This window comes from Vipera berus, assembly GCF_964194415.1.
Source record: "Vipera berus genome assembly, chromosome: 6".
NCBI classification, from domain to species: domain Eukaryota; kingdom Metazoa; phylum Chordata; class Lepidosauria; order Squamata; family Viperidae; genus Vipera; species Vipera berus.
In genome coordinates this window covers 78,948,306-78,973,481 of record NC_138208.1, presented here as the reverse complement: position 1 = coordinate 78,973,481, position 25,176 = coordinate 78,948,306, and the positions used below count along the sequence as shown (strand labels likewise).

The following is a 25,176-nucleotide window of genomic DNA, read 5'->3' as shown; positions in this document are numbered from 1 at the left end:
CAATCCTCAACAGAAATGCTCACAACAGTGAAAACCTCGGACAGGAGGAAGAGTGCCGCCGGGCGGGCAGGCAGGCTCGGCTGTGGCTTGGGGGGCACTTTTTCAGTGCCATTGTAACTTCAAACAGTCACTAAGCAAATTGTTGTAAGTCGAGGACTACCTGTACTTCATCACTTTTTTCCTTTTTTTTTTTTTGGTCATCACGTTTTTGACACCTTGGTAAGCGACTGGTGGTACTTGGATGTTGCCATATCCTAAAAGTGCTACCATGGGTGAAAAGGTTGAAAAGCCCTGCTCTAGACATTGCAGATCTCGGAAGCTGTGTTCTACTGTTTCCAAAATGTTTTTGATGTAAGGCTTTGTAGCTTTTCAGCCATCTAAAGCTCATCCAGAGTTTTGTGGACCAGATCTGGTTGTCCAATATATTGTCAATGTATCCTCATACAATGTGATAGCTTTTATACTGTCAAACATTATCATTTCTTTTTTTCTTTTTTTTTTGAGAGCGAGCGAGGATTGTCAGTGTTTAAAGCTGCCTAAACCAAACAACAATCTTCTGGATGTTAGCTTATCAGGTTATGACGTAGCTGTGAGAAGCTCAAATAAGTCAGACAGCGGCAAGATACAGAAATCTCTAATAAAAAAAATACCTCCCATCCCTGTGTAGGAACAAAATGAATAAAAAGAGATAACTAGTAGCAGAAGCAGGGGGGGGGGAATAAGCTAAGAACAATGTAAAATTCATCCCCAAAATTATGCTGTCATAATTTTGAAGAAAAAATGTAGTTCAATAGCTTATTTGGAAGATCTGATTACAATCTTCACTGCATTTTGCTGTACACAATTGTATAAATGATATGAGTAAAGAGGAAGAAATTGCTGCTTGCAATTATGCCTGATTTCTTTTATTATTTTCACTCCCCAAGAAAAATCGATTCTCTGTATTTCTCTGCTGAGATACCTTCAAGGTCTTTTGTTTCCCCTTTCTGTTTTACACCACCACCACCACCCTGGCTTGGAAATCTAAAGTGGATGACTCACAGTTCCATGTAGGTTGAAGAATGAGCCTCAAAAAACAAAAATGTCTCAGCTAGTCGTGATAGCAGCACTGATCAATACTTTTCTGGCTCAAAACATTATTGATCTGAGAGAAGCTCATGGGTCATTTTTAAAATGTAGAATGAATGTCAAAACCAATCCCAGGTAAAGGTTTGAAGGAGCAGGTTTTCATATCAGGGCTGTGCTTTAGAATTAATAATGGCAATAACAGTCGCAACAGCTATGGCTATCTCTAAACAATACTGCTCATCTACTGAGTATGGGAAAGAGTGTGCTAAGCATAAGTGGGTAAATGGAATATTTGCATTTCCTCAGTCTCTAAATGTCAAACACTTTTATTGGAGGACATAGAGTGATATTTCAACACCACTGTTTTTTACCTTTAAAGGTAAAGGTAAAGGTTCCCCCGCACATGCGTGCTAGTCATTTCCAACTCTAGGGGCCAGTGCTCATCTCCGTTTCAAAGCCAAAGAGCCAGCGCTTGTCTGAGGACGTCTCCGTGGTCATGTGGCCGGCATGACTAGATGCCAAAGGCACACAGAACGCTGTTACCTTCCCATTGTAGTGGTCCCTATTTTTCTATTTGCATTTTTACGTGCTTTCGAACTGCTAGGTTGGCAGAAGCTGGGACGAGTAACAGGCGCTCACTCTGTTACGCGGCACTCGGGATTCAACCCGCCAAACTGCCGACCTTCTGATCGACAAGCTCAACGTCCTAACCCACTGAGCCAGCGCGTCCCTTTTTTACCTTTATGTCCACCCAAAACTTTGGAAAATTCAAGTGGAATGGATTCAGCACTTAAAGTAACTTGCATGGGAAAATGTAGGAGAAAGACAAGCAGAGCCTGGGGGCGGAGTCAAGAAAGGGATCAGCCTGGAGTTATTACATTCTCAGAAAAGCTCTAAGTCCCACCCCTCTTGAATTCTGTTGACTTTTACCTAGCACCAATTCATTGCTGATCTCAGTTGACTAGATTCTTGGATGTAGGCATGAGCAATAAATCAGCTTAACTAAAATTCATTGGGTGCTCCTGATTTTTTTCTGCCTGAAGCTATTAAGTGAATGAAGAGAAACCACCGATGAGAAGCTTCATTCAAACAGATGCACATTCATTCAGATTTGCTAGCTGTTTTCATCAAGGTCAATTTTCTGCTTAAATCTATAAAAGGCCCCACCCTGTAACTTGATTTAGAGTTGGGTGGATGGTCTTAGTTCTTTACGATTTTCTTTTTCAGTCAACCATAAAATGTCAGTTTTTGAAGTGCTGGCAATAGCATTTCAGGGCCACGTCAATGGAGGATCCTTCAAGGGAAAAGTTTTGAAGGCCTTCCAGAGAATATTGCCAATATTCTAAACGGCAACCAGGGCATTGTTGATGCGTTCATGTGAGGAGGTAGGAAAGAGGTGGGCGGGCTTAGAATTCTATTGACCATAGAGCTTCCTCTTCTCTGTGCAGGGGAAATGCCACTTCGGGGGCCAGAAAAGGAGAGACGCCCCTCCCTGAAGTTACAGAGGTTTTGGAAAAAAAGTGAGACGGGATTTGTATTTCTGTTGCTGGGTACCCATCCTACATAACTTGTAAGCCTCATTATTTTTGACCCTTAATAATTTGCCCTTGAAAGCAAAATAACTGGATAATAGGGTTGGAAGGGACTGTGGAGGTATTTTAGTCCAAGCCCCTGCTCAGGCAGGAGACCTTATACTATTTTAGACAATGGGTTGTCCAATCTATTCTTAAAAACTATCAGTGATGGAGCACCTACAACTTCTGAAGGCAAGCCGTTCCACTGATTGTTCTATCCAGAAATTTCTCCTTAGTTCTTGGTGGCTTCTCTCCTTGATTAGTATCCATTGCTTCTTGTTCTGTCTTCAGGTGCTTTGGAGAATAGGTTGATCCCCTCTTCTTTGTGGCAACCCCTTAGAAATTGGAACGCTACTATCATATCATCCCTTGTCCTTCTTTTCTAGACAAACCCAGTTCCTTCAACCATTCTGCATAGCCTCCAGTAACTAATCATTTTTGTTGCTCCTCTCTGCACTCTAAATCTCAATGTCTTTTTTATACAGTGGTGACTAAAACTGGATGTCATACTCCACGTGTGGTCTTACCAAGGCATTATAAAGTAGTATTAACCCTTCACATGATCTTGATTCTATCCCTCTGTTATTGTTAAAGCAATCATTAAGACTGCTCTCAACGCCAGGTTAATTCTTTTGGAATGGTATAACCAGTAAGAAAATCAAGTCAATTTCTCACTTGTCCACCAAATAAATATAAGACTTGCATTAGTCAACCACTATGAGCAGGGGTGTCAAACTCAATTTCACTGAGGGCCGCATCAGCATTGCGGTTGCCCTCAGGAGGCCGGGTGGGTATGGCCAGGGTGGGCGTGGCCTACTGGGTGGGCGTGGCTAGAGTGCATATGGCCTACTGGGTGGGCATGGCCAGCTCTACATCGTTCACCTCAAGGGTGCCTATGGGGGCCTGGGCAGGAGTGGGACAGATCTGAGGGTCTCTGGCAGAAGGAGGGTCTCTGGGCCAGGGCCAAGGCAGTGGGGGCCGTTCCCTCACTGTTTCCAGGATGGCTTCGCGGGCCACATGAAACCACTTCGCGGGCCAGATCCGGCCCCCAGGCCTTGTGTTTGACATATCTGACTATGAGGGTACTAGATTTTGACCAGATTCATCAACTGACTTGACCTAATAACAAACTTTTCGATCGCAGTTTTCGCTCTGCTCTGGCCCAATAAAGCATTTTTTCAAGTGAAGATGTTCTGATGTTCTCATCAATGTCTTTTTTCCCCAAAGAAGGTCAAAAGGACCAACAAAAAAATCTCAAGAGCTTAGTTCTTTTTTGATGTTTAAAAGGTACAAGCTATTTGCAAAGGCCTTTGTATAAAATAGTTGGGAGGAGTTGCGTAACCTATTTTTCCTTTTTACAATCTTTATTACTAGAATCAACGTTATATAAACTCCGTAGGGCCTTTGCTATGATGATTGCACCTGAGAAGTTTGCTTTCTCCAATAGCTCCCCATCAGGTAGGTGATATAAAAGCTGTGATGTCATCACATCTGTGGTCGCAAATGGCCCAGAATCAGTGTTCTCACTTGTGATGATGTGGAATATTTTGTGAATTCCCAACTGACTGATCTTAAGGCACTTGGTGAAAACTAGGCTTGGAAAATTAATCATTCTTATTCTGCTGTTGTTTTTAACATCTTACCTGCTTAACTGTTCTACTTTTCTGTATTTTTCATTAGGATTATTTTGAATTTGTTAGATGCCTTAGAGGTTTTTCTTTGCGAGGCTTGAGTAAAAAATATTTCAAAGAATCATATCCATACTCATGCATGATAAACGAATGTCACTGGAAATATTCCTGGGGATTTTTAACCTGTTTATTCTTAGACGCAACTGTGAATTATTCTTAGCCCTGCTGCCTCCAAATGTATTGAGATTGTAATTCATTGAATTTTTAGCCCAAAGCCCCCTTGACTGGTAATTCTGGAAGAGGCCACGTCAATCAGTTTGCAGCGATGTTTTTTTTTCCAAACTTGTCAACTTTAAAACTTATTTATATCAACTCATGCTGGCTGGGGAATCTGGGAGTTGATGTCCACACATCTTAAAGTTGACAAGTTTGAGAAATGCTGATCTGGAACTGTCAAGCTTAACAGGTAGATCAGATAGGAAACAAGACCAGATGTGTTAATGCTACTTTATTGTAAAGCTACATTACCAGGATCTTGCAAATCTGAAGTGCAATTCTTCCCTGTCTCCTTTACACCCTGAAAAATTAGGAGGGTCTCATCTGAGCCTCTTGCCTGGCCCATTATCCAACTGTGGACTAAGCTGTCACTTATCTAACCATTCTCTAGGCCAGGGGTATAGGCAACCTTGGCTCTTTTATGACTTGTGGACTTCAACTCCCAGAATTCCTGAGCTAGCCATGCTGAGGGGAAAGGGAAAGGTTTCCAAGCTGAGCCATGCTGGCTCAGGAATTCTGGGAGTTGAAGTCCACGAATCATAAAAGAGCCAAGGTTTCCTACCCCTGCCCTAGGCAGCATTTTGGGGCCCAGTATCCCAAAATCACTCCCACAGGAGGCTACTATACACATCTCCCTGGGAGTACATCTTAATGGAGATTGTAGGATTTACTTCTGAGTTAACAGCATTGGATTGCATTTATAAGATTCTGACTGTTCTGCCCCCTCCCTTTCCCAACATTACATTCAGCTGGGTCTACTCCCAAGTTTTTTAGGAATATATTATGTTTCTACAGGGAGGACAGAAATGTGTGCAACCTCAGAGTTCCAAGTGTTGCCTCAGTGTTTCAAATGTGCCCTCTCATCCTCCAAAATTATTTGCCCATTGAAATAACTTTGGGATGACACCCTGTGTTATCAGGCTGAGATCCTAAGTATGATTCTTAAATATGACTCCTAGCTTACATGAACAAATAATATCATAAGAACTGCCCGCAACTTCATCTCTCCCAAATGCCCCCACTCTACCCATAGCCAACTATATCTTTCTAGGAGGTTCACAAGTCATGCAGAACTGGAAACCATCTAATAATTAAAAATCTACTAATAAAAGGAATTTATTTTAACTACCATCACTCTAGCTGGATCATTTAAAAAAAGCAATCCAGAATTCATGATTGCACCAAATTACTCTTGTAGAAAAAAATGATTTTGAAATTGAGCTGTGATGAGGTCCTAAAACCACCTGATTCCCAATCAATTCAAAAGCCTTCAGATGCATTTTAAATTCCACCGGGAGACTCTACTCCTGAAGTGTTTGATGTGGCATTCACCCCTCTGTGTTGTTTCATTTTCACAATGTTCTCTTCCTTAGATCATTGGCTGAGGTTATTTTCTTGCAGCTATTTTATGATTTGCAATGCTAGAACTCCACAAGACTTAGGAACAAGCCAATTCCCCATTCATGGAAAGTTTTGTCTACTTCCATTTGCCAGTTTTTAACAGAGGCATGATTACTCACCCCTCCCAGGACATTAGGTAAACTATTGGGTATCAAAACAAGTGAGGGAAAATGGTAGACAAATGTCAGTGGTGTCATTTGAATGCAATAATGAAGAAATATGTTCAGAGCCCTCTTGATGGACTTCTGAACAGATGCACCATTACCTTCCATATTAATATGGAGGGGTTCTGAGGTGAATATCAAGCTGTTTTCTCATGTCTCTGTGGGAAATAGATGATTCATCGTTCTCTTAGTTCTGAAATGATATAATTATGCAAATGGCATTGTTCGTGACCTTTAATAAGTTTGGCAAGCATATATATATATATATTCGTAGATTTTCATGAGTACAGGTATATAGGTCTTGGCATATTCGGGTCTTTTCCTGTGTAAGATTGAGGGTGTCTTGGCGACGTTTCGATGAGGTCCCACTCATCATCTTCAGGCTGGTGTCTTTGGCTTCGTGTTCACACAAGCACGAAGCCAAAGACACCAGCCTGAAGATGACAAGTGGGACCTCGTCGAAACATTGCCAAGACACCCTCAATCTTACATGGGAAAAGACCCGAATATGCCAAGACACACACACACACACACACACATATATATGCATGTGTGTGTTTGTGTGTGTGTGTATATGCATGTATATATATGTGTCTGTATGTATACACACACACGCACACACACACACACACACACACTGCACATCACTTAGAATCCAAGGACTGTACTCAAAAACTACAATGGGTTTAGAAGCAAAGACTGCATTGAAAGAGCTATAAAAGAGTTTAACCTCATTTCATTGTCAATAAGTGCTTAATATAATGTTGCTCCTGTAAACAAGACTTTCTTTAAACCATCTTTGCTAAGATTTGGCCTGTTTTGCAGAAATGGGTATAAGAATAAGGTGAACACGAGCAGAATACATTTCCCTGCATCAGGAAGCTACATCTGTTATTATTTTAAAAAGTAAAGTCTCTCTGGAATCACGCTTTATTCTTGATGATGTATCCATGTCATTTTCTTAGCAACAAGACAAGCACGGTTAGACACTGCCTCCTTCTGGGATGTTCCTATTTTAATTTCCAGTCTTGGGATCTTCTGATGGCTAACTTGATAAGCTTTTTTTGATATCAGACAAGATTAACTAGGGACAGCAACTTAGCTGGGCCTCCAATTTCAACCTGTTGTGATGGTTGATGCAGTTAGTTACCCATGGAAAACACTACGGACTGGGCAGTGTATCTCCCACAAATCAGTCTATCATCTTTTTTATAAACATATTTTTTAAAGTAGAAGGAAAACATGTATAGAACCCTAAATTCATGAGAAGAACAGCAGGATCAAATAAATCAAGGATAAGCAAATGTTAGTGTCTTACAGACCTTAAGTACAATATTCCTCTCTAATATACTGTACACAGAAAGAGACAAAAGTGAGATGCATATACAATTCAAAATTTCTTCAAGCTGTACACATACCGGTAAATACCATGTACAACATGTGTAAGGCAGGATTTGCGGTGTTTCTACTGCCATATGCAGCAAAAACATATCAGTTCGGTTGATGGAGCTAAAGACTCACAGCAGGTTATCCCCCCCCCCGAGGAATTTAAATCCCAAATTAAGAAAAGGAAAATCACCACATCCTTGTCTTTCAAAACAAAAAGATAGTTTACAGTCCTATAGATTACTTTGGGTGGAAATTCTTGGAATTGTAATCCAGCCTTTTCATACAAGCACTTTGCTTCCCTTGCATTTGGATCATGCTGTGAATCCTATTATGTCTAAAGACAATTGAGTAGATATGGTTTTCCAGGGCCCTCTGTGCCCTTTTTAATTCAACTTTTTTGGATAGTCCATCTCGTTTGCAATCCCACTTACAATTTTATGAGTGCGAACATACCTCTGCACACAACCAGGTCGTATCATGCACTTTTAACTACATAACTGGAGTCTCTTTGTTCAAGGTATCACCTTGGGACAGGGTTCTCCAAACTTGGCAACTTTAAGACTTGTGGGCTTCAACTGTCAGAATTCCTCAGCCAGCCATGCTGGGGAATTCTAGGAGCTGAAGTCCACAAGTCTTAAAGTCACCAAGTTTAGAGATCCTTGATCCTTTAAGAAATCGGGAAATTAATGTGCACTAATATTTCCATTGTGACCATGGAACACAACTGTTAAAGATTTAGGTTCCTTTGCTTAGAATGATCTGCTCGCTAACATCTTTCTTTAAAATGGTGATTACGGATTTGATGTTGGCCATCAATGTTTAGAGCTACTAAAACTGTTCATCCAGCAGTCATTGCCTTGAAAGGATAGCGATAAATCTTCTTTAACAGACTCAAGATTTTATAGCTTTCAAGCCCTGATTTTATGCATGTTCTATTGGATTCATAGAGGTTCATTTCCCAAATAATGGACGTAAAATTATAGACTGAACTTCTGCTCTAACCATTTGGGGAAGAACTCATAATGATATCAATTTACATACGCAGTCTGATTGGTTGAAAACATGTCCTGCATGAGTGCTTATCATACTGAAGAAACAATGGAAATTCCTTAGCTTGTCCTATTGGTGGTTTTCTCCACTTGACACTGATTAGCCCATGACAAAATAGTGTTGTCTTACTTCAACCCAGCTTAGTATACTCTGGGGATAAAGTTTGGAAACATGTCACAGGACGTATCATCCTGAGAGCCGATAAAGCCCTCGCCAATGGGAAACATTCCAAAATGTTAACACTGTGAGTTGTTAAGTGTGATGATTAAGCTTACTGGAGTAATTCAAAGATCTCCCATTCTAGACTGGGGAATAAGAGCTTCATTGTTGAGTTTAAACATTGATGGTTCTTGAGCGCTATACTACTCCATTGTGGGAAACTGAAATGGATTTCTAGGGCTCTCACCACTTAGCAAGCAAACCCACTAATGTCAAAAAGGGTGTAGGAGCAGGCAGAGCTGGAAGGGGCATCATCAACTTAGAGTCATTGCATTCCCACAAGTGCTCCAAGTTCAACCCCTTATGTGGCACCTATATAGTGTTAAACTTTAGTTGACCAGATGTTTGTGTATAGACTTGAATAAATTTTCTATGCTGCAGCCTAATGGTTATCCTGATTCTTGTGCCTGATATTAATACATTTAACTTTGCCCCCACCCAGCTCTGCCTTCTCTTCTCCTACAAAGGGTCACTTAGAGCAGGGGTCCCCAACCTCTGAGCCACAGTCAGGTACTGGGCTGCAGCCCATTAGGAACTGGGCCACAGAAGCGAGCAAAGCTTCATCTGTCTATGTCTTCAGTAGTGCCAGAAATGTTTTATTTTCAACTTTGGAAGGATTTCCATAAATGAAAAGGCCCAGCTATTAAAAAAATATTCCTTATTGATTAATTTGCTACGTTTATGTCTTACTATTCCTACAAGAGACTCAATGCATGCTTTCTCATTCTGTATTTAGAAAGGCCTCCTAAGTCGGTTCAGGATAAGTTGTAGTGAACAATTCAAAGTCTAGCCAGGACATTTCATGGTTTGAGTGAAAATGTATGGATGGATTTTTCATCATTAGCTTGAGAAGGTGACATTTGTCTGCTGCCTTTGGACCAATTGGCTGCTATTATATGATCCTTACTTGTCATTTTAGGTAACAATATATCTTCCTTTCCAGTCAACAGAGAACCCACCACCATGTCTTCCATGAAACCAGACCAAAGTACCATGTCTTCAGACACCTCTGACGAAAGCCTTGAAGAGGAGGTAGCTTTTTCTTGTCAAGGACAGAAGTTATATTTAGTTTTTTGATATGTGAGACATTTCCAACATAGTCCAAGGAAGGAAAGTTTGACCTTACATCTTCTTTCATTTCATTCAAATTGTTATCGTATGCTGCAAAGAGATTTAAGAAAAGTGACAGGAAAAAAAGGGTGCTGGAAGAATAGAGCCTACAGCTACATTTCCTTTAAAAATGATAGGGAGATATGGCAGTGTTCAACAAGAATCTGATTTGAGGCCATGCAGACTTTACGGGTATTTTTTTAAACAGTGGATTGCATAGGAGCTCTATCTTTAAAACAACAACAACAACAAAAACAAATGAAGGAAAGATCACGAGAAGTAATCCCTATGATGTGAAATTAATGCATATCATAATTTATAATAATTTGATTTTATTTATTTCCCCACAAACCTGTGTCCAAAAACTGTGTGTGTTAATTACAAGATAATTTTTAATTTCTGAAAAGATTGACTTGGGACCAAATTAGAGGAAATAAATGTGATTTTTGCATTAAAAATATATCCCAGAATATATCACATACTTCTGTTTCTGTTTTGATCAGTCACACATGCACATGGGTCTGTTGTTTTTTCTATGGAAACAAATGTACAGTAATAATAATAATAATAATAATAATAATAATAATAATAATAATAATAATAATAATAATAATAATAATAATAATAATAATAATAATTTTATTTATATACCGCCCTTCTCCCAAAGGACTCAGGGCGGTGAACAGGGCAGACATATAAAAAATACAAAAATACAAAAGTTAAAAAGAATTAAACATATGCCCAAGCTAAAAACAGTAAATACATATATTAAAAATGACAATAAAAAACCCAACCCATCCCCCATCAGGCCAGGCCGGCTTGTTCAAATAGATGGGTCTTCAGACCGCGTCGGAAGGAGTGAAGGTCAGGTGCCATCCAGAGCTCGACCGGCAACTGATTCCATAAAGCCGGAGCGCCCACAGAGAAGGCCCTCCCCCTGGGGGCCACCAGCCGACATTCTCTGACCGGAGGCACCCTGAGGAGGCCCTCTCTGTGGGAGCGCACAGGGCGGAGGGAAGTTGATGCCGGCAGCAGGTGCTCCCTAAGGTACTCCGGACCCATGCCATGTAGGGCCTTAAACACCATTACCAGTACCTTGAATCTCACCCGGAAGACAGTAGCTGGACATTTATTCCTTAAAGACAAAACATAATTCCTATGGATGAGGGATTTAGTAAGGAAAATGGTAAAAAGGTAAAGGAGTCCCTGCAAATTTTATTCCGCTAGTCGTTGCTGACTATAGGGGGTGGTGCCCATCTCTGTTTCAAGGCCATTGAGCCAGTGCCATCCAAAGACATTTCTGTGGTCATGTGGTCAGCATGACGTCATGGAGCACTGTTACTTTCCCACCAGAGTGGTACCTATTTATCTACTCACATTTGCATGCTTTTGAACTGCTAGGTTGGCAGGAGCTGGTGCAAGGACAGGGGCTTACCCCATTTCATGGTGCTCAGTTCTCTAACCTAGGCAGCCGGCTTTCCAGCCACCAAGCCCAGCATCTTAATCACTGAGCCACCAAGACTCAGGAAAATGGCATGGCTTTTATTCCATTTGTCAACATTGGTTCTTAATCGATCAGGAATGCATCAGTGATCTGGTTTCTCTTGGTTTTCAATATCAGAATATCTTGAAGAGAGTTAGCAGTCTGCCCTTGGTTTGCTCCGTCTGTGACTTGGTTTCCTCAAACTACACCTCCATTAAGCGAAAAAATTCCTACCTTCAGACAGTGTGCGATGGGGCAGAGAAAGGTGTGAAGACTCTCACAGGTGCTGCTGTTAGCCGGGCACAACCGCTTCTGAACAGTTTTGAACCTCAACGTGAGTAAAATTATAACAGGAAACATTGGCATTTCTATGGGTATCAAATGGGTACTTTGGAATTGATTGAAGAATGGAAAGGGATCATTTTGGGCAAGCCAGCCAATAATTTCTCATAAAAGTCAAACACCCCTCCCGGTATATGGAGTGTAGACACTCTGCAATATCATAAAACTGCCAGTAGATTTAACTGATGTACCAAAACAAAATGGTTAATAAATTTCCTGGCATCCTGCCTTGAAGCTTTGGGTGAAGAAAGGGGGGGGTCCTCCTGCTGTTTTTTAAAAACTCTGGTGGCATAAATCAAATCACCATTCTGAATGGCTATCATCCTATCCAAGAATAAGTTTTAATGTGGAGAAAGGCAAAGTTTTACATTTAGGCAGGAAAAATCAAGTACAGATTAGGTGAGACCTGGCTCAGAAACAGTAACTGTGAGAGGGACCTTGGAGTCCTAGTGGATGATCATTTGACTATGAGCCAGCAGTGTGCAGCAGCAGCCAAAAAAGCGAACACAATCCTGGGTTGCATATATAGAGGCATAGAATCAAGATCACATGAAGTATTAGTACTGCTTTATAAAACCCTAGGGCAGGGGTAGGCAACCTCGGCTCTTTTATGGCTCATGGACTTCAACTCCCAGAATTCCTGACAGCTATGCTGACTCAGGAATTCTGGGAGTTGAAGTCCATGAGTCATAAAAGAGCCGAGGTTGCCTACCCCTGCCCTAGGGGGGGCCACACCTGGAATACTGCAATCAGTTTTGGTCGTCATACTACAAAAAAGATGTTGAGACGTTGGAAAAGGTTCAGAGAAGAGCAACTAAGATGATCCAAGGCCTGGAGATTAAAATTTATGAAGAATGGCTGCAGGACTTGGGATTGGCTAGTCTAAAGAAAAGAAGAAAAAGGGATAATATGATAGCAGTATTCCACTATTTGAGAGACTGCCACAAAGAAGAGGGGGTCAAATTATTCTCCAAAGTACCAGAGGGCAGGACAAGAAACAATGGTTGGAAACTGATCAGAGAGAGAAGCAACCTGGAATTAAGGAGAAACTTCCTGACAGTGAGGACAATTAACCAGTGGAACAGCTTGCCCTCAGAAATCAAGGGTGCTCCATCACTGGAGATCTTTAAGAAGAGACTGGACAGTCACTTGTCTGAAATGGTATAGGTTCTCCTGCTTGAGCCGGGGGCTGGACTAGAAGACCTCCAAAGTCCCTTCCAGCTCCTATTCTTCTATTCTATTCTATTCTATTCTATTCTATTCTATTCTATTCTATTCTATTCTATTCTATTCTATTCTATTCTATTCTATTCTATTCTATTCTATTCTATTCTATTCTATTCTATTCTATTCTATTCTATTCTATTCTATTCTATTCTATTCTTCTACAAAGAAATCTACAGAATGTAAGAATTTCAGGAAGAATCCAAGCTGTAATATTCAATTGTAGCTTCTGAATGGTCACAAAAGAGACCAAAATTTACTTATTTATGCATTTATTTGTCACATTTCTGTGGCTGCCCATCTCACAAATGGGATTCTTGGGAGTGTACAACAAAGCAAAAAACAGTAATTATTAAAACCATAAAGATTATAAAAGATAAAAATGAAAAAAGAAAAGTTAATAGGCATTTATTACACTGGAGTCAATGGTGGGATTCAGCCAGTTCGCACCACTTCAGCAGTACCCATAGCTAATCTTCCAAATCGTTTTCAATGCATGTCCAATTGTATAGCTGTACAATATAATTGACTGTGTAAAATTCCTCTAGAAATAATAGCTGGCTTACTAAGAAAGTTGAATGAGGTAGAATTTCTTTCTTCCCCTAAAATACATGTCCTGTGCAAACCTCAGAGTTTCCAGGAATCCATTACTCACAGATTTGAGGAATCAATGGTTCTTGAAAGCTTGCCTTAGCTGTTTTGAGCCCATTCCTGTTCTTTTGAGCATGTATGTACAAATGGAAAATCCCCTTATGAAGGCCTTATCGCCAAGTTTGAAATGAAACTTAGAACATTTGGATCTTTTGACGTTCTGTCTTTGCTTTAGTTCAAATTCACAATATAAAACAGTTACTGAACAATTCAGCCACAAATCCTTCTTTGTACAATGATCTTGCTTTCAGCAGTATAATCAGTTAAGCTCCTTTGGCATTTATGCACACAATTTAGTTCTGGATTAACTAGAATCAAGTGGCAAGTTTTAAAATTTGCAGCTTCGAATCAGGAGCCAGGCAGTAACTCGGCAAATTATAAAGGATACCAGGAATGCAGAAAGAGATACTTCATCTGTTTTACAATTTAGCTACATATATTTATTAAGTCAATTATTTTATGGAAGAAAGTAAGAACCCATATTTAGTATACATCTTCCCTTACCTTTTTCCTAACACAAATCCCTAACTTTTTCTTGTCTTTCATTAGTTGCAACAGCAAACAAGTATGTATGTCGTGGCCTGGATACAGTGGAACAGAAGGTGCCAATTCTTCAACAGAGAGCTGATGAGGTAGCTTTTTTAACTTTAAAAAATATCCTGGTATGAAGGAAGAAAGCATAAACCAATTTTGGCCCAACTCTAGTTTTAGTATGCCATGCTAAATGATAGCTGAGAGTTACTTTGGAGTCAGGTGGTCCGTATGTATGTATGTATGTATGTATGTATGTATGTATGTATGTATGTATAATGGATGGATGGATGGATGGATGGATGGATGGATGGATGAGACATTAGATTAGCTTTCCATAGCCAGACGCCTGAGTCTTCCAGATAGGCTTTACTTCAGCATACTGGAAAGCACAAAGGTATGGAAGGCTACTTTAGGTAATATCTTGTGTTTCTGTAAAGACCATTTTAAATATCAGTAGGTGAAGCCTAGTATTTAACACTAGTTCAATGGAGATTATTTACAGTTTCAGATCCTTTGTTTGTTCAGAGCAACTTACAGCTGGAATGACTGCACGAACCAGAAACAGCAGAGACATGGTGGAAGTGTATTCTATGCTTTGCTGAGCTACGCACTTCCTTTGTTACCTACCTGCTTTAAAAGAAAAATATTATTGCACATATAGCTCAGCTTTCTTCACTCAGGAGGTAGGCTGGCTCAGACAATAACAGGCACAAGATTTAAAATCTATATCTGTCTATCTTGCCAATTAACACTAAATTTTTTGGACAGCGTACTGAACAAACATTTAAAAAAAAACCTTTGAAATATTAAAAAAATGAAAGATTTTTTTAAAGAGAGTAACCAATTGCAAAGAAAAATAATTCCATCCCTTTTATATTTTGTGTAGAAGGAGATGGGGATTTTAAATAAATAACATTGGGATATCTGCTCTCATCTTTGCATATTAAGCTATAGGTTCTAAAATTTCATCTTCTGTGCAGCTTTATCTCCCCCCACTTTGCTGCATAAAGTGGACCAAGGGCATCCATAGAAGGATGTTTATTTTTTGTTGTTTTTTTTGTTTTAAATCAAGATGGCAGCCATTACTGGGAAATCACAGCTGCCATCTTGCCGACATTTACACTCTCCCCAACAGATGCCAGGGAATTGGAGTTGTACAGTTTAAAAAGAGTCAAAGTGAACATCATTCTGTGAATCACCCTTAAATGTGAGTCCTACCTCCTGAGGTAATAAAGACAGCTTAATCCAAAATGACCTCTCCTCTGTCTCCGACAGGTTGTGTCTGGGACAAAAGAACTGATGACTTCTAAAGTCACTAATGCCAAGAACGCCGTGACTCGCAGATTGTCAGGGATGGTTGGCATGACCAAAGATGTGGTTCAGAATGGTGTCAAAACCACGGCCTCCCTTGTCAGCAGCAGCATGACTGTAGTGATGGGAACAAGAATGGGAAAGATGGCCAAGAACAGTGTGGAAACCGTGCTGGGCCGGTCCCATGCATTTATAGATCACTACCTTCTTATCAGTGATGAAGACCTGAGTAAGCGCCTACTAGAAAGCCTAAGCATATGTCTTAGAATGGTTCTGGATGTTAATGATTTGGGCAAATGAGGAAGCACCACCGAAAGAGAATTCAGATTAAAGGTTAGGTAGGACAAGATCTTCAGCGGTGGGACACATGCTGTAGAAAGACACTCTTTTGATTCTTTAGAGCAGGGGTCTTCAAACCTGGCCCTTTTATGACTTGTGGACTTCAGCTCCCAGAATTCCTCAGCCAACGTGCCTGGCTGAAGAATTCTGGGAGTTTATTTTATTTTATTTTATTATTTTATTTTATTTTATTTTATTTTATTTTATTTTATTTTAATTTTATTTTATTTTATTTTATTTATTTATTTTATTTTATTTTATTTTATTATTTTATTTTATTTTATTTTATTTTATTTTATTTTATTTTATTATTTATTTTATTATTATTTTATTTTATTTTATTTTATTTTATTTTATTTTATTTTATTTTATTTTATTTTATTTTATTTTATTTTATTATATTTATATACCGCCCTTTCCCGAAGGACTCAGGGCGGTTTACAGGGTGGTTAAAACAAAAAATACAAAAGTTAAAAACAGATTAAAAAAAAATTATATCCGTCCCTGAACAAATAAAACCCCAGTGTATCTGAAAACATGTTCTGAAGGGACAGAGATGGATCCAGTGCAGGAAGTGCAGACACAGATTAAGTGTAAAGGTTATTTGGCCTGCATGCTTTCTCTCTTGAACAAATTCCAACGTTATATATCCAAGCAATCCTGGTGCCATCTTAGGCATGCTAATGAGAGTCTCCAAATAGCCCTTGAAAACACCTTTTCGGTAAGTGCGATTCCTCTCACTTCTACATTTGCCTGTCCTTGGAAGAAAACAATCACATCCATATTTGTTTAACGCATTTCTACACCCATTCCTGCACCTATGAGGGAAGGGGGGGCGGGGTCAAAAAACCCCAAAATGGCACCCAGTTGAAGTCCACAAGTCATAAAAGGGCCAAGTATGAAGGCCCCTGCTTTACAGGTTGTTAACAAAGGCTGAATGGTAATGCTGAACATGTTATCACAGCAAAAGTTCTCACTATGCGGAAAAATTCTCTTGCATTTTTTTTCACTTAGAAGAAAGAGAATTTGTTTATGACCACAATTGAGACCAAAATTCATGTTGCTCACTGAGAAATTTGTTAAGTGAGCTTTACCCCATTCTGTGACTTTTCTTGCCACATTTGTAAAGTGAATCACTTCAGTTGTTGAATTAGTAACATGGTTATTAAAGTGAATCTGGCTTCCCCATTGACTTTGCTTGTCAGAAGGTCGCAAAAGGTGATTACGTGATCCTGGGTCACTGCAACCGTCATAAATATGAACCAGTTGTCAAGCATTCAAATGTAAATCATATGACCATGGGCTGGCTGCAACAGTCACAAGGGTGAAAAATAGTCGTAAGTCACTTTTTTCAGTGCTGTTGTGACCTCGATTGGTCACTAAATGAACTGTCATAAGTCAAGGACAACCTGTGCTGTATATCAAGAAAGAATTTCGATGAAATGCTTGTGTGTGATGCAAGGGGTCTTGCACTTGAGCAACAAAGCCATGTGAATGTTCTGCTTGTAAGGTACAATCAGTTTGCTAGTGATTGGCAGATTCCCTGGTTTTCCAAACTTAATCAGTTCTGAGGGAAGATATTATGAGAGGATATCTCCCCTTAAAATCTTTTAATTTTGCAAGTCTAAATAGCCAGGGAAGCCTTAGAACACCAAAGGGCATTGTTAGCTATCTCTAACAATAAGTCAAAATGCCACCAAGAGAGATTTAAAAGAAATTCTCAAGCACCCGGAGAATGAAGTAGAAAAACGAAGCATTTAACAAGCAGATTTTACGTTTGGTGAACTTATATATCACGAAAGTTCAGTGAGGTAGCTCCTAAATTATACTTACTGTTTTTTATTTGGGAACAGCATAAATAATGAAGATCTCAATTTCAACATAATCCCCTCGTTTGTATCTGTTAGTCATCAACATCCTAACAATGATAGTCCTGTCAAAGTTGTTTTGACTTTCTTCAGAATTCTTTAGATCAGGGGTGTCAAACTCACAACGTCACACGACAGGTATCGCAACTTTTTCCCCATTGCTGGCAATGAGGTGGGCACGGTTTTGGTGTGACGCATCCGGTCTATGGGCCAGCAGTTTGACACCCCTGCTTTAGATATTTCACTTGAAGAGATGTTATCAAAGTAGGTGTTAACGTATTTGTTTCTTTGGACGTGATGATAATTCAAGGTCCAATCTGGATCGGTCACTGGGATCAGAGACTTACTCTTCCAAGCTTCAGAGTTGTGCTGGAGCCCATTCTCAGGGAACTTCTCTCTAAGGAATATATATTTGCCTTCATTCGTATGATTATCATTCTTCTCATATGCCTTCCAAGCATCACTGGGATTTGGGCAGCTTATAAATTCATTAATTAATCATCTAATGACAATAATAATACTTAGAAAAGTTGCATGTTGACAACATTTTAAAAGTTACAAAAAGCCATCCTGCTTGGATCTGTACATATAATACACTGATACATTACAACATCCCAGCTTCTTGGGAAGGATTCAGTGCAAATGAAGGCTAACACCAGATAAAGAACTGTCAGTTGTGTTTTCACATTGTTGTGTAGATAATAATAACCTACCCTGGGGCAATCAGGCAAATGTAAGAATGAAATTGGAAAGAAGAAAAGAAAGAAAAAGTCTCTTGATGTACTCTTTGTGAACACCAACAACTGACACACCTGCTTGGACACAGGGGCCACAAAGGTAGCATAAAGTGGCAACAATAAATAAAATGCCATCCAAAGACATGGACATATCTTCTGACAATGGAGTCCAACAAAACTCTCCTTCATTTAAGAACTGCGAAGATGAGAAGAGTTTTGTAAGGTACTTACTAAAGAGGGAGTCCTCGACTTAAGAACACAATTGAGCGTAAAATTTCTGTTGCTACACTAGCCAGTTGTTAAATACGTTTTACCCCCATGACCTTTTTTTGGCACGTTAAGCAAATCACTGCACTTGTTAAATGAATCATACCTTCATTAAATAAATCTGGCTTTCCCCATTGACTTTGCTTGTCGGAAGCCAATTGGGAAGGTTTCAAATGGGGAATCACGGGACTCCAGGATGGTGCAACTGTCATATGCAAGTTGCCAAGCACCCAAATTTTGATTGTGTGACCATGGAGATAGTGCAATGGTTGCAAGTGTGAAAAACAGTTATAAGTTACTTTCTTCAGTGCTGTGGTAACTTTGAATGGTCACTAAACAAAGGGTTCTAAATTGAGGACTACCTGTATCCTTTCCTCTTACTTTTAGAGCCTGTTATTTACACTGCCTTCCTCCTTTCAGTGGATCTGAAAACATGTTCTGAAGGGACAGAGATGGATCCAGTGCAGGAAGTGCAGACACAGATTAAGTGTAAAGGTTATTTGGCCTGCATGCTTTCTCTCTTGAACAAATTCCAACGTTATATATCCAAGCAATCCTGGTGCCATCTTAGGCATGCTAATGAGAGTCTCCAAATAGCCCTTGAAAACACCTTTTCGGTAAGTGCGATTCCTCTCACTTCTATGTTTGCCTGTCCTTGGAAGAAAACAATCACATCCATATTTGTTTAACACATTTCTAGACCTATTCCTGCACCTATGAGGGAAGGGGGGGCGGGGTCAAAAAACCCAAAATGGCACCCAGTCCTGCAAACTCAAAGCAGCCATTTTCAGAGCTGCCTCAGCTTGAAGTTTAAATGAGAACCATCCTTAACTCCTTTTATTGAGAAAGGTGCAGTTTATTAGAAGTCAAGTGAATTGCAGTAATGCATAGCTAGAAGTGAGAATCACATGCCAAAATCCCCAAGTCTAACTTTTCCCTCGCTTACTCACCTCCCATTATTGCCCCCTCCCCATGTCCAATGAAATTCAAGCAAGATGTTTTCAGAACGTTTACTTCAGATGTAGGTTTCGCATTCAGCTGCATTCTCTTCTCAGACGGTTGTCCTTGAAGCCCGTCTCAGAGAGATACAGTGAAGTTTCGTTACCCTCGAAGCATCCTCCCTCCCATTCAGCCCCCCCCCCCCCCTTGAATTCATGGCAGCTGATACTGAATGGTTGTGAGGCACAAGCGTGAGGGAGCAGCTTCAGCCATCTTGATCGTTCGGACCCTCGACGTCCCAGAATGTTTTTAAAAAATCTTGAATGGAAATAATTACTGAATTATCTTCATTATACATTTGCGAACGTTTATGAGCGAGATGGCTCACCCTTACATATTCATGATTGGCTCAATGTGTGGTAGTTGCTCTTCAGAGAGTCCATCTGGATGTACCCGAAAATTGAGAAAGAGAAATGGAGCATGGTTAAATTTACACAACATAATAGACTAATGCAGTATTTTCCAACCTTGGTCATTTGAAGATGTGTAGACTTCAACTCCCAGACTTCCCCAGCCAGCATTAGGAATTGAAGTGCACACATCTTTAAATGATCAAGGTTGGACAATACTGCATTAGACTAACTAGGATTGGTAGTTTGTAATTCATTCATGTGGAAACCCAACTATTGTCTTAACATATTGTATGACGTAGGCCACTGCTTTAAATCATAATAAGGTTAAACTTGGGAGGAGCATAGAGCGTTATGTGAACACAACAACTGTGGGGGTTTTTTTTAGCCAGGTTTAACATTATCTGGACCTAATCTGTATATATAGCAATGACATCAACCAAAAAAACATAAGACCAAAATTCTTGGATTTTATTCTTTCCTTGCTTCTTTTCCCCCATTTTAACTAACATCAGTCCCTACCAGGTGCCTCCATATTTCATCTTTAAATGAAAAGATTTTTAAAAAGAAAAATCACCCTGAGAGAGAATGGCAGTATAATTTGGGCCGTCTCAAGAACCTAGAAATGAGACTGGAGGCTAAGATGATTCTACAGTTTCTTTTAGAGAAGAAACATTTTCCAAAACTTGGTGCCCTTTGAATATGAAACTATAACTCCCAGGATCCCTAATTTGCAGGCTGGGTGCTCCATTCCAAACCTCCAGAAAGTGTCAAATTATAGACGATTGTTCAAATGTTTTAATGAAATTAATTTGTTTTGAAACCTTGGACCATATACTAAACCGGGGCATTTTACAGACCCGTGCCACAGGGGCAGAAGAAGAAGAACCTAAGCTGGCTCCTTCAGTCAGCTGGTGGCTGTGGCAGGATGGGGGAGAGAAAGTGGTTTTCTGCACCTTTGCAGTGCTTGGCCCTCGCCTGGAGCTGCTCGAGATGTTTGGGGAAATCAAATACGATTACATTGGTTCAGCACTCCACAACAATCCCAGTTTCTCATGTAGCCCCTTGGTAAAATTAATTGCCCACCACTGATGTACTGTACGTACAACAGACGTCTTATCACAACTGAGCTATGAACCCCTTACAAGAAGCAAGTATATAGACCCAGATCTCCTTTCCAGTAGCTCCTCATCTTTGAAAACTGATTTTTCCACGAGCAAATATATTTGCCTCCATTCAAGGTTGCTTAAAGCAGGTTGAGTAATAGCCTCTGCCAAGTAGCTTCTGATATGATAAATTTGTTGACCTATTTGCAACCACAATAGTCAAGGGAGTTATTGTCTAAAGTACAGGAAGCTCAAGGAAGGACAGAGTCACACCTGGTTCTGCAGGATCACAGGGAAAGAAGATAAAACCAATTCTGTCAGGGGCTGAAGTATTCTTTGCAACCAGGGTTAGCTGGAACTCACCCAAGGAAAGTAGAGGAAGATCTTCTGAAGCAGGGGTGTCAAACTGCCGGCCCACGGGCCGGTGTCATCATACCGAAGCCGCGCCCACCCCATTGCCGGCAATGCAAAAAGAGTTGCGATACGTTGCGACACGTCACGTGACGTGGCGAGTTTGACACCCGTGTTCTAAAAGGCTGAAGCTGCTATTAATCCCATCCTGTCCCTTGGAAGATTTAATCCCACCCCTTGGAAGATTTATCCACTTTCTTAAAGGGCCCTTGCTCAGGTCCACAATCATGGCTCAGAGTTGTTCTTCAGGCCTGTAAAAATCCACTAAGCGCACATCTTCTGCTCTGGACAGTCTTAAAGAAGGAGATAGTTATATGCTCTAACCGCACTTCTCCCCATCTGAATTATTTTTGAGTCAGATAATTTTACTGTGCTTGTTCGTTTGATTGAGTCAGTCAGTTAAGGGCATAAACTGAAAAGAAGTGTATGGCTAAAGGGGATCATCCTCTAAAGGTATGTGAGAAAGGCCTTGTGAGATGGAGCCAAGAGACACTGCAGCTGTATAATGGTCTGCAGCTGTATAATGGATGGGACAAGAAACTCAGAAGAGACTCTCCGTAGTTCAAGGGGTCTTCAAACTCGGCCCTTTTATGAGTTGTGGACTTCAACTCCCAGAATTCTTCAGCCAGGCAGACTGGCTGAGGAATTCTGGCAGTTGAAGTCCACAACCCATAAAAGGGCCGAGTTTGAAGACTGCTGCGGCCTAGTTGTAAGACTCAGAAGAGACTCTCCCTCAGGCTGTAAAGGAGTCGAGGGGAGAATTGTACTTTCAGAATTGCAAGATTGTTGTCGGCTACACCATCAGGCATCACAACCAGATGAGTTAATTCTACTTTATTGTAAACTACATTTACACAACCTTGCACCTTTTAGTGTTTCAACCAGGGCTGTTAAAAAGGGAGGTTCAGTCATTATGGTTGTCTTCATCTGTTGGAAAGATGCAAAAATGTTGACAGATCACCTTGTAAGGGAGATGGGGCAGCATGAAAATTTTAACTATATTTTGTATGGACAAAGCAACTGCCAGTCTCCCAGTGATTTTATTCCTTCCCAAACTGGGAAGATTGTGCTCCAAAGGGAGGGCAAAGTTAGAAAACTAAGGGGAGCAGAAATGGGAGTGGAGAAGGAACCACCCCCCTCAAAGTCTTGCCTAACTGTATCCAAACAGAATAAGTGGAGAGTCATTTAATCTCTCTCCATCATACAGTAATAATAAACTTTGAGCAATTCCCTTAAAGCAGCTACTCTAGAACTCATAAGTGACGTGGTGGCTCAGTGGGTTAGGATGCTGAGCCTGTCGATCAGAAGGTTGGCAGTTTGGCGGGTCAAATCCCGAGTGCCGCGTAGCAGAGTGAGCGCCTGTTACTCGTCCCAGCTTCTGCCAACCTAGCAGTTCGAAAGCACGTAAAAAATGCAAGTAGAAAAATAGGGACCACTACAGTGGGAAGGTAACAGCGTTCCGTGCGCCTTTGGCGTCTAGTCATGCCGGCCACGTGACCACGGAGATGTCTTCGGACAAGCGCTGGCTCTTCGGCTTTGAAACGGAAATGAGCACCGGCCCCTAGAGTCGGAAACGACTAGCATGCATGTGCGGGGGAACCTTTATAGAACTCATGTAATTTGCCTGCCTAAACTGATCTTATTTGGAATGTTGTGTGAATGACTATTGGCTACTCTTGTTTTACTTTTCCCAATAACTCCCTTTTTGAAAAAAAATCTAGAGATTTGGCTTCACGGGTTCAGAAAAGGCAGATAAGTGCACTTCTTCCGAAAGCCTGCCCCTATGCAAAACTGCATGATTGTACAGCGCCCCCTTGTGTTTCAAGAATAATTTCAGTTTTGAATTGTTCACTTCAGGTAGGAAGATCCAAAGTACCTTCCTTTATATTTTTTTCTAGAACTGGGCCTAAGAGAAACTCCTTACTAGGAGGGTTAAAGACACCCCCCCCCAGTTAAACTGAGGAGATTGGGTTTGTCCTAATTAACGTTTGCTGAAGAATTCCTGGGAAAAGGGGTTTAAATTGTCTATCAGGTTAGAACAGAAGGTAACTATTAGCATATATCAAGCTATTGTTAAAAACGTAAGAACTACAGGTAGTCCTTGACTTACAACCACGGTTGGGACATGAATTTCAATCACTAAGCAATACAGTCATTAAGCAAATCATCATCACATTACTGGCCCTGATTTTATGATTTTTACCGCAGTCCTTAAGCGAATCACATAGTCATTAAGCAAACCCAGCTTCCCCTATTGATTTTGCTTGTTGGAGGCCACTGGGAAGATTGCAAATCGTGATCATGTTAACTGCAGGATGCTGCAACCATCACAAATCAGAGCCGGTTACCAAGTGCCCAAATCATGATCACGTGACCGCAGAGAGCAGTGTGGCAGTCATAAACTGGTCATGTCACTGTTTTCAGCTTCAACGTAACTTTGAAATAAATGGTCATAAGGTGAGGACTACCTGTAGTGAAAAAGTCAACAGTCTTGTCACAACAGATGTCACACTGAAATCTATTTTTAAACAGAGGCTGTATCTCTTTGACAAAAGGCCTGTTTTGTCAAGATGAGTAAGATTCATGTCTGATACTCTGTAAAGCAGCTTTTGAAGAGCAGCTTAGAAAACCTGAAGACAATGGAACAGTGGTTTAACTATAGGACATTTCCAATTCTAATAATACCCAGTGTGTGTGTTTTTTATACCCCTAGGAATGGAAAGGTTGGCTAATAGCCTTGTACTACACCATAACACTTCCCCTGAGAACTGTCTACTTGATCCTCATCTTCACTGTTGAAGAATTGTCTGCCAAATTTAATGAGAACGTTCCCCAAGCTTGTTACATCCTAGAAGACCTCAAGTTGATCCTGTCTGCTCTCACTTGCCTTCAGGAACTCTGCTGGAAAATCTTTGCCCGTGTCTGGGAAAAAATGTCGGAGGAAGAAAACCTCAACACTCTCTTGAACTATATCGTGCAAACGCTTCCCTTCTGTTTCTTTGCCAACCACTGCAAATGTAGGACCTCCACGGACAGCACAGCAAAAGCTTTAAAGGCCATCCAGAGGGTGCAGGCATCTAGGGACAGTCTTCTTGGACTGGAGGGAAGCGGAATCTCCTCAATAGTTGCGGCCACTTGAACACCGCATCTGGTCACCCGTGGGGAAGCAAAAAGTGAGATGCAGGGGTTTGGACATATTAAGGGGTCGGCTCTTAACCAAAATCCCAGGGCAACTGCAAGCTTACAGTAAAATAGGAAATTGACTATCTGATATGCTCATGTGTGTTTTTCTTATTCTAAATCCCATACAACCCACTAGGTGAAGATGGAAAGGGATAGGAGAACAGTACCAGAATCCCAAAGTCCTCATATTACTGTAAGGCTGAAGGGTGTTTCCATCCAATCCTTCCCAAATTGCACATTGCAAGCATGCTCAGTTATTTTCATGGATGTTATAGTTATGCAAACTGACCTATCCACCGCTATCTTGTGAGGCTGAATCCCCACTGAATCCAGACAACCTGTGCAAAGTGGAGGCTTAATTATGAAGGAATTAAAGCAAAACCACAAAAGTAAATTAGACGTAGGATACATTTCTACCTCTCTGACTCAATAGAATTGGAATTGGAATATTCTTTATTGGCCACATGTGACTGGACACACAAGGAATTT

At 40.5% G+C, this 25,176-nt stretch overlaps 1 protein-coding gene across 1 annotated transcript; it reads left to right on the top strand.

Moving 5' to 3' along the window:
- Positions 1 to 9,735: 9,735 nt before the first annotated feature.
- LOC308669785 (perilipin-3-like) lies at positions 9,736 to 24,643 on the top strand (the record flags this gene model as incomplete). The annotated part of the gene is made up of 6 exons (XM_081330662.1): positions 9,736 to 9,804; positions 11,504 to 11,699; positions 14,132 to 14,214; positions 15,392 to 15,719; positions 19,026 to 19,255; positions 24,218 to 24,643. 6 exons carry the CDS (start codon positions 9,736 to 9,738, stop codon positions 24,641 to 24,643), a joined length of 1,332 nt encoding a protein of 443 aa, XP_081186788.1.
- Between the last annotated feature and the right edge of the window lie 533 nt (positions 24,644 to 25,176).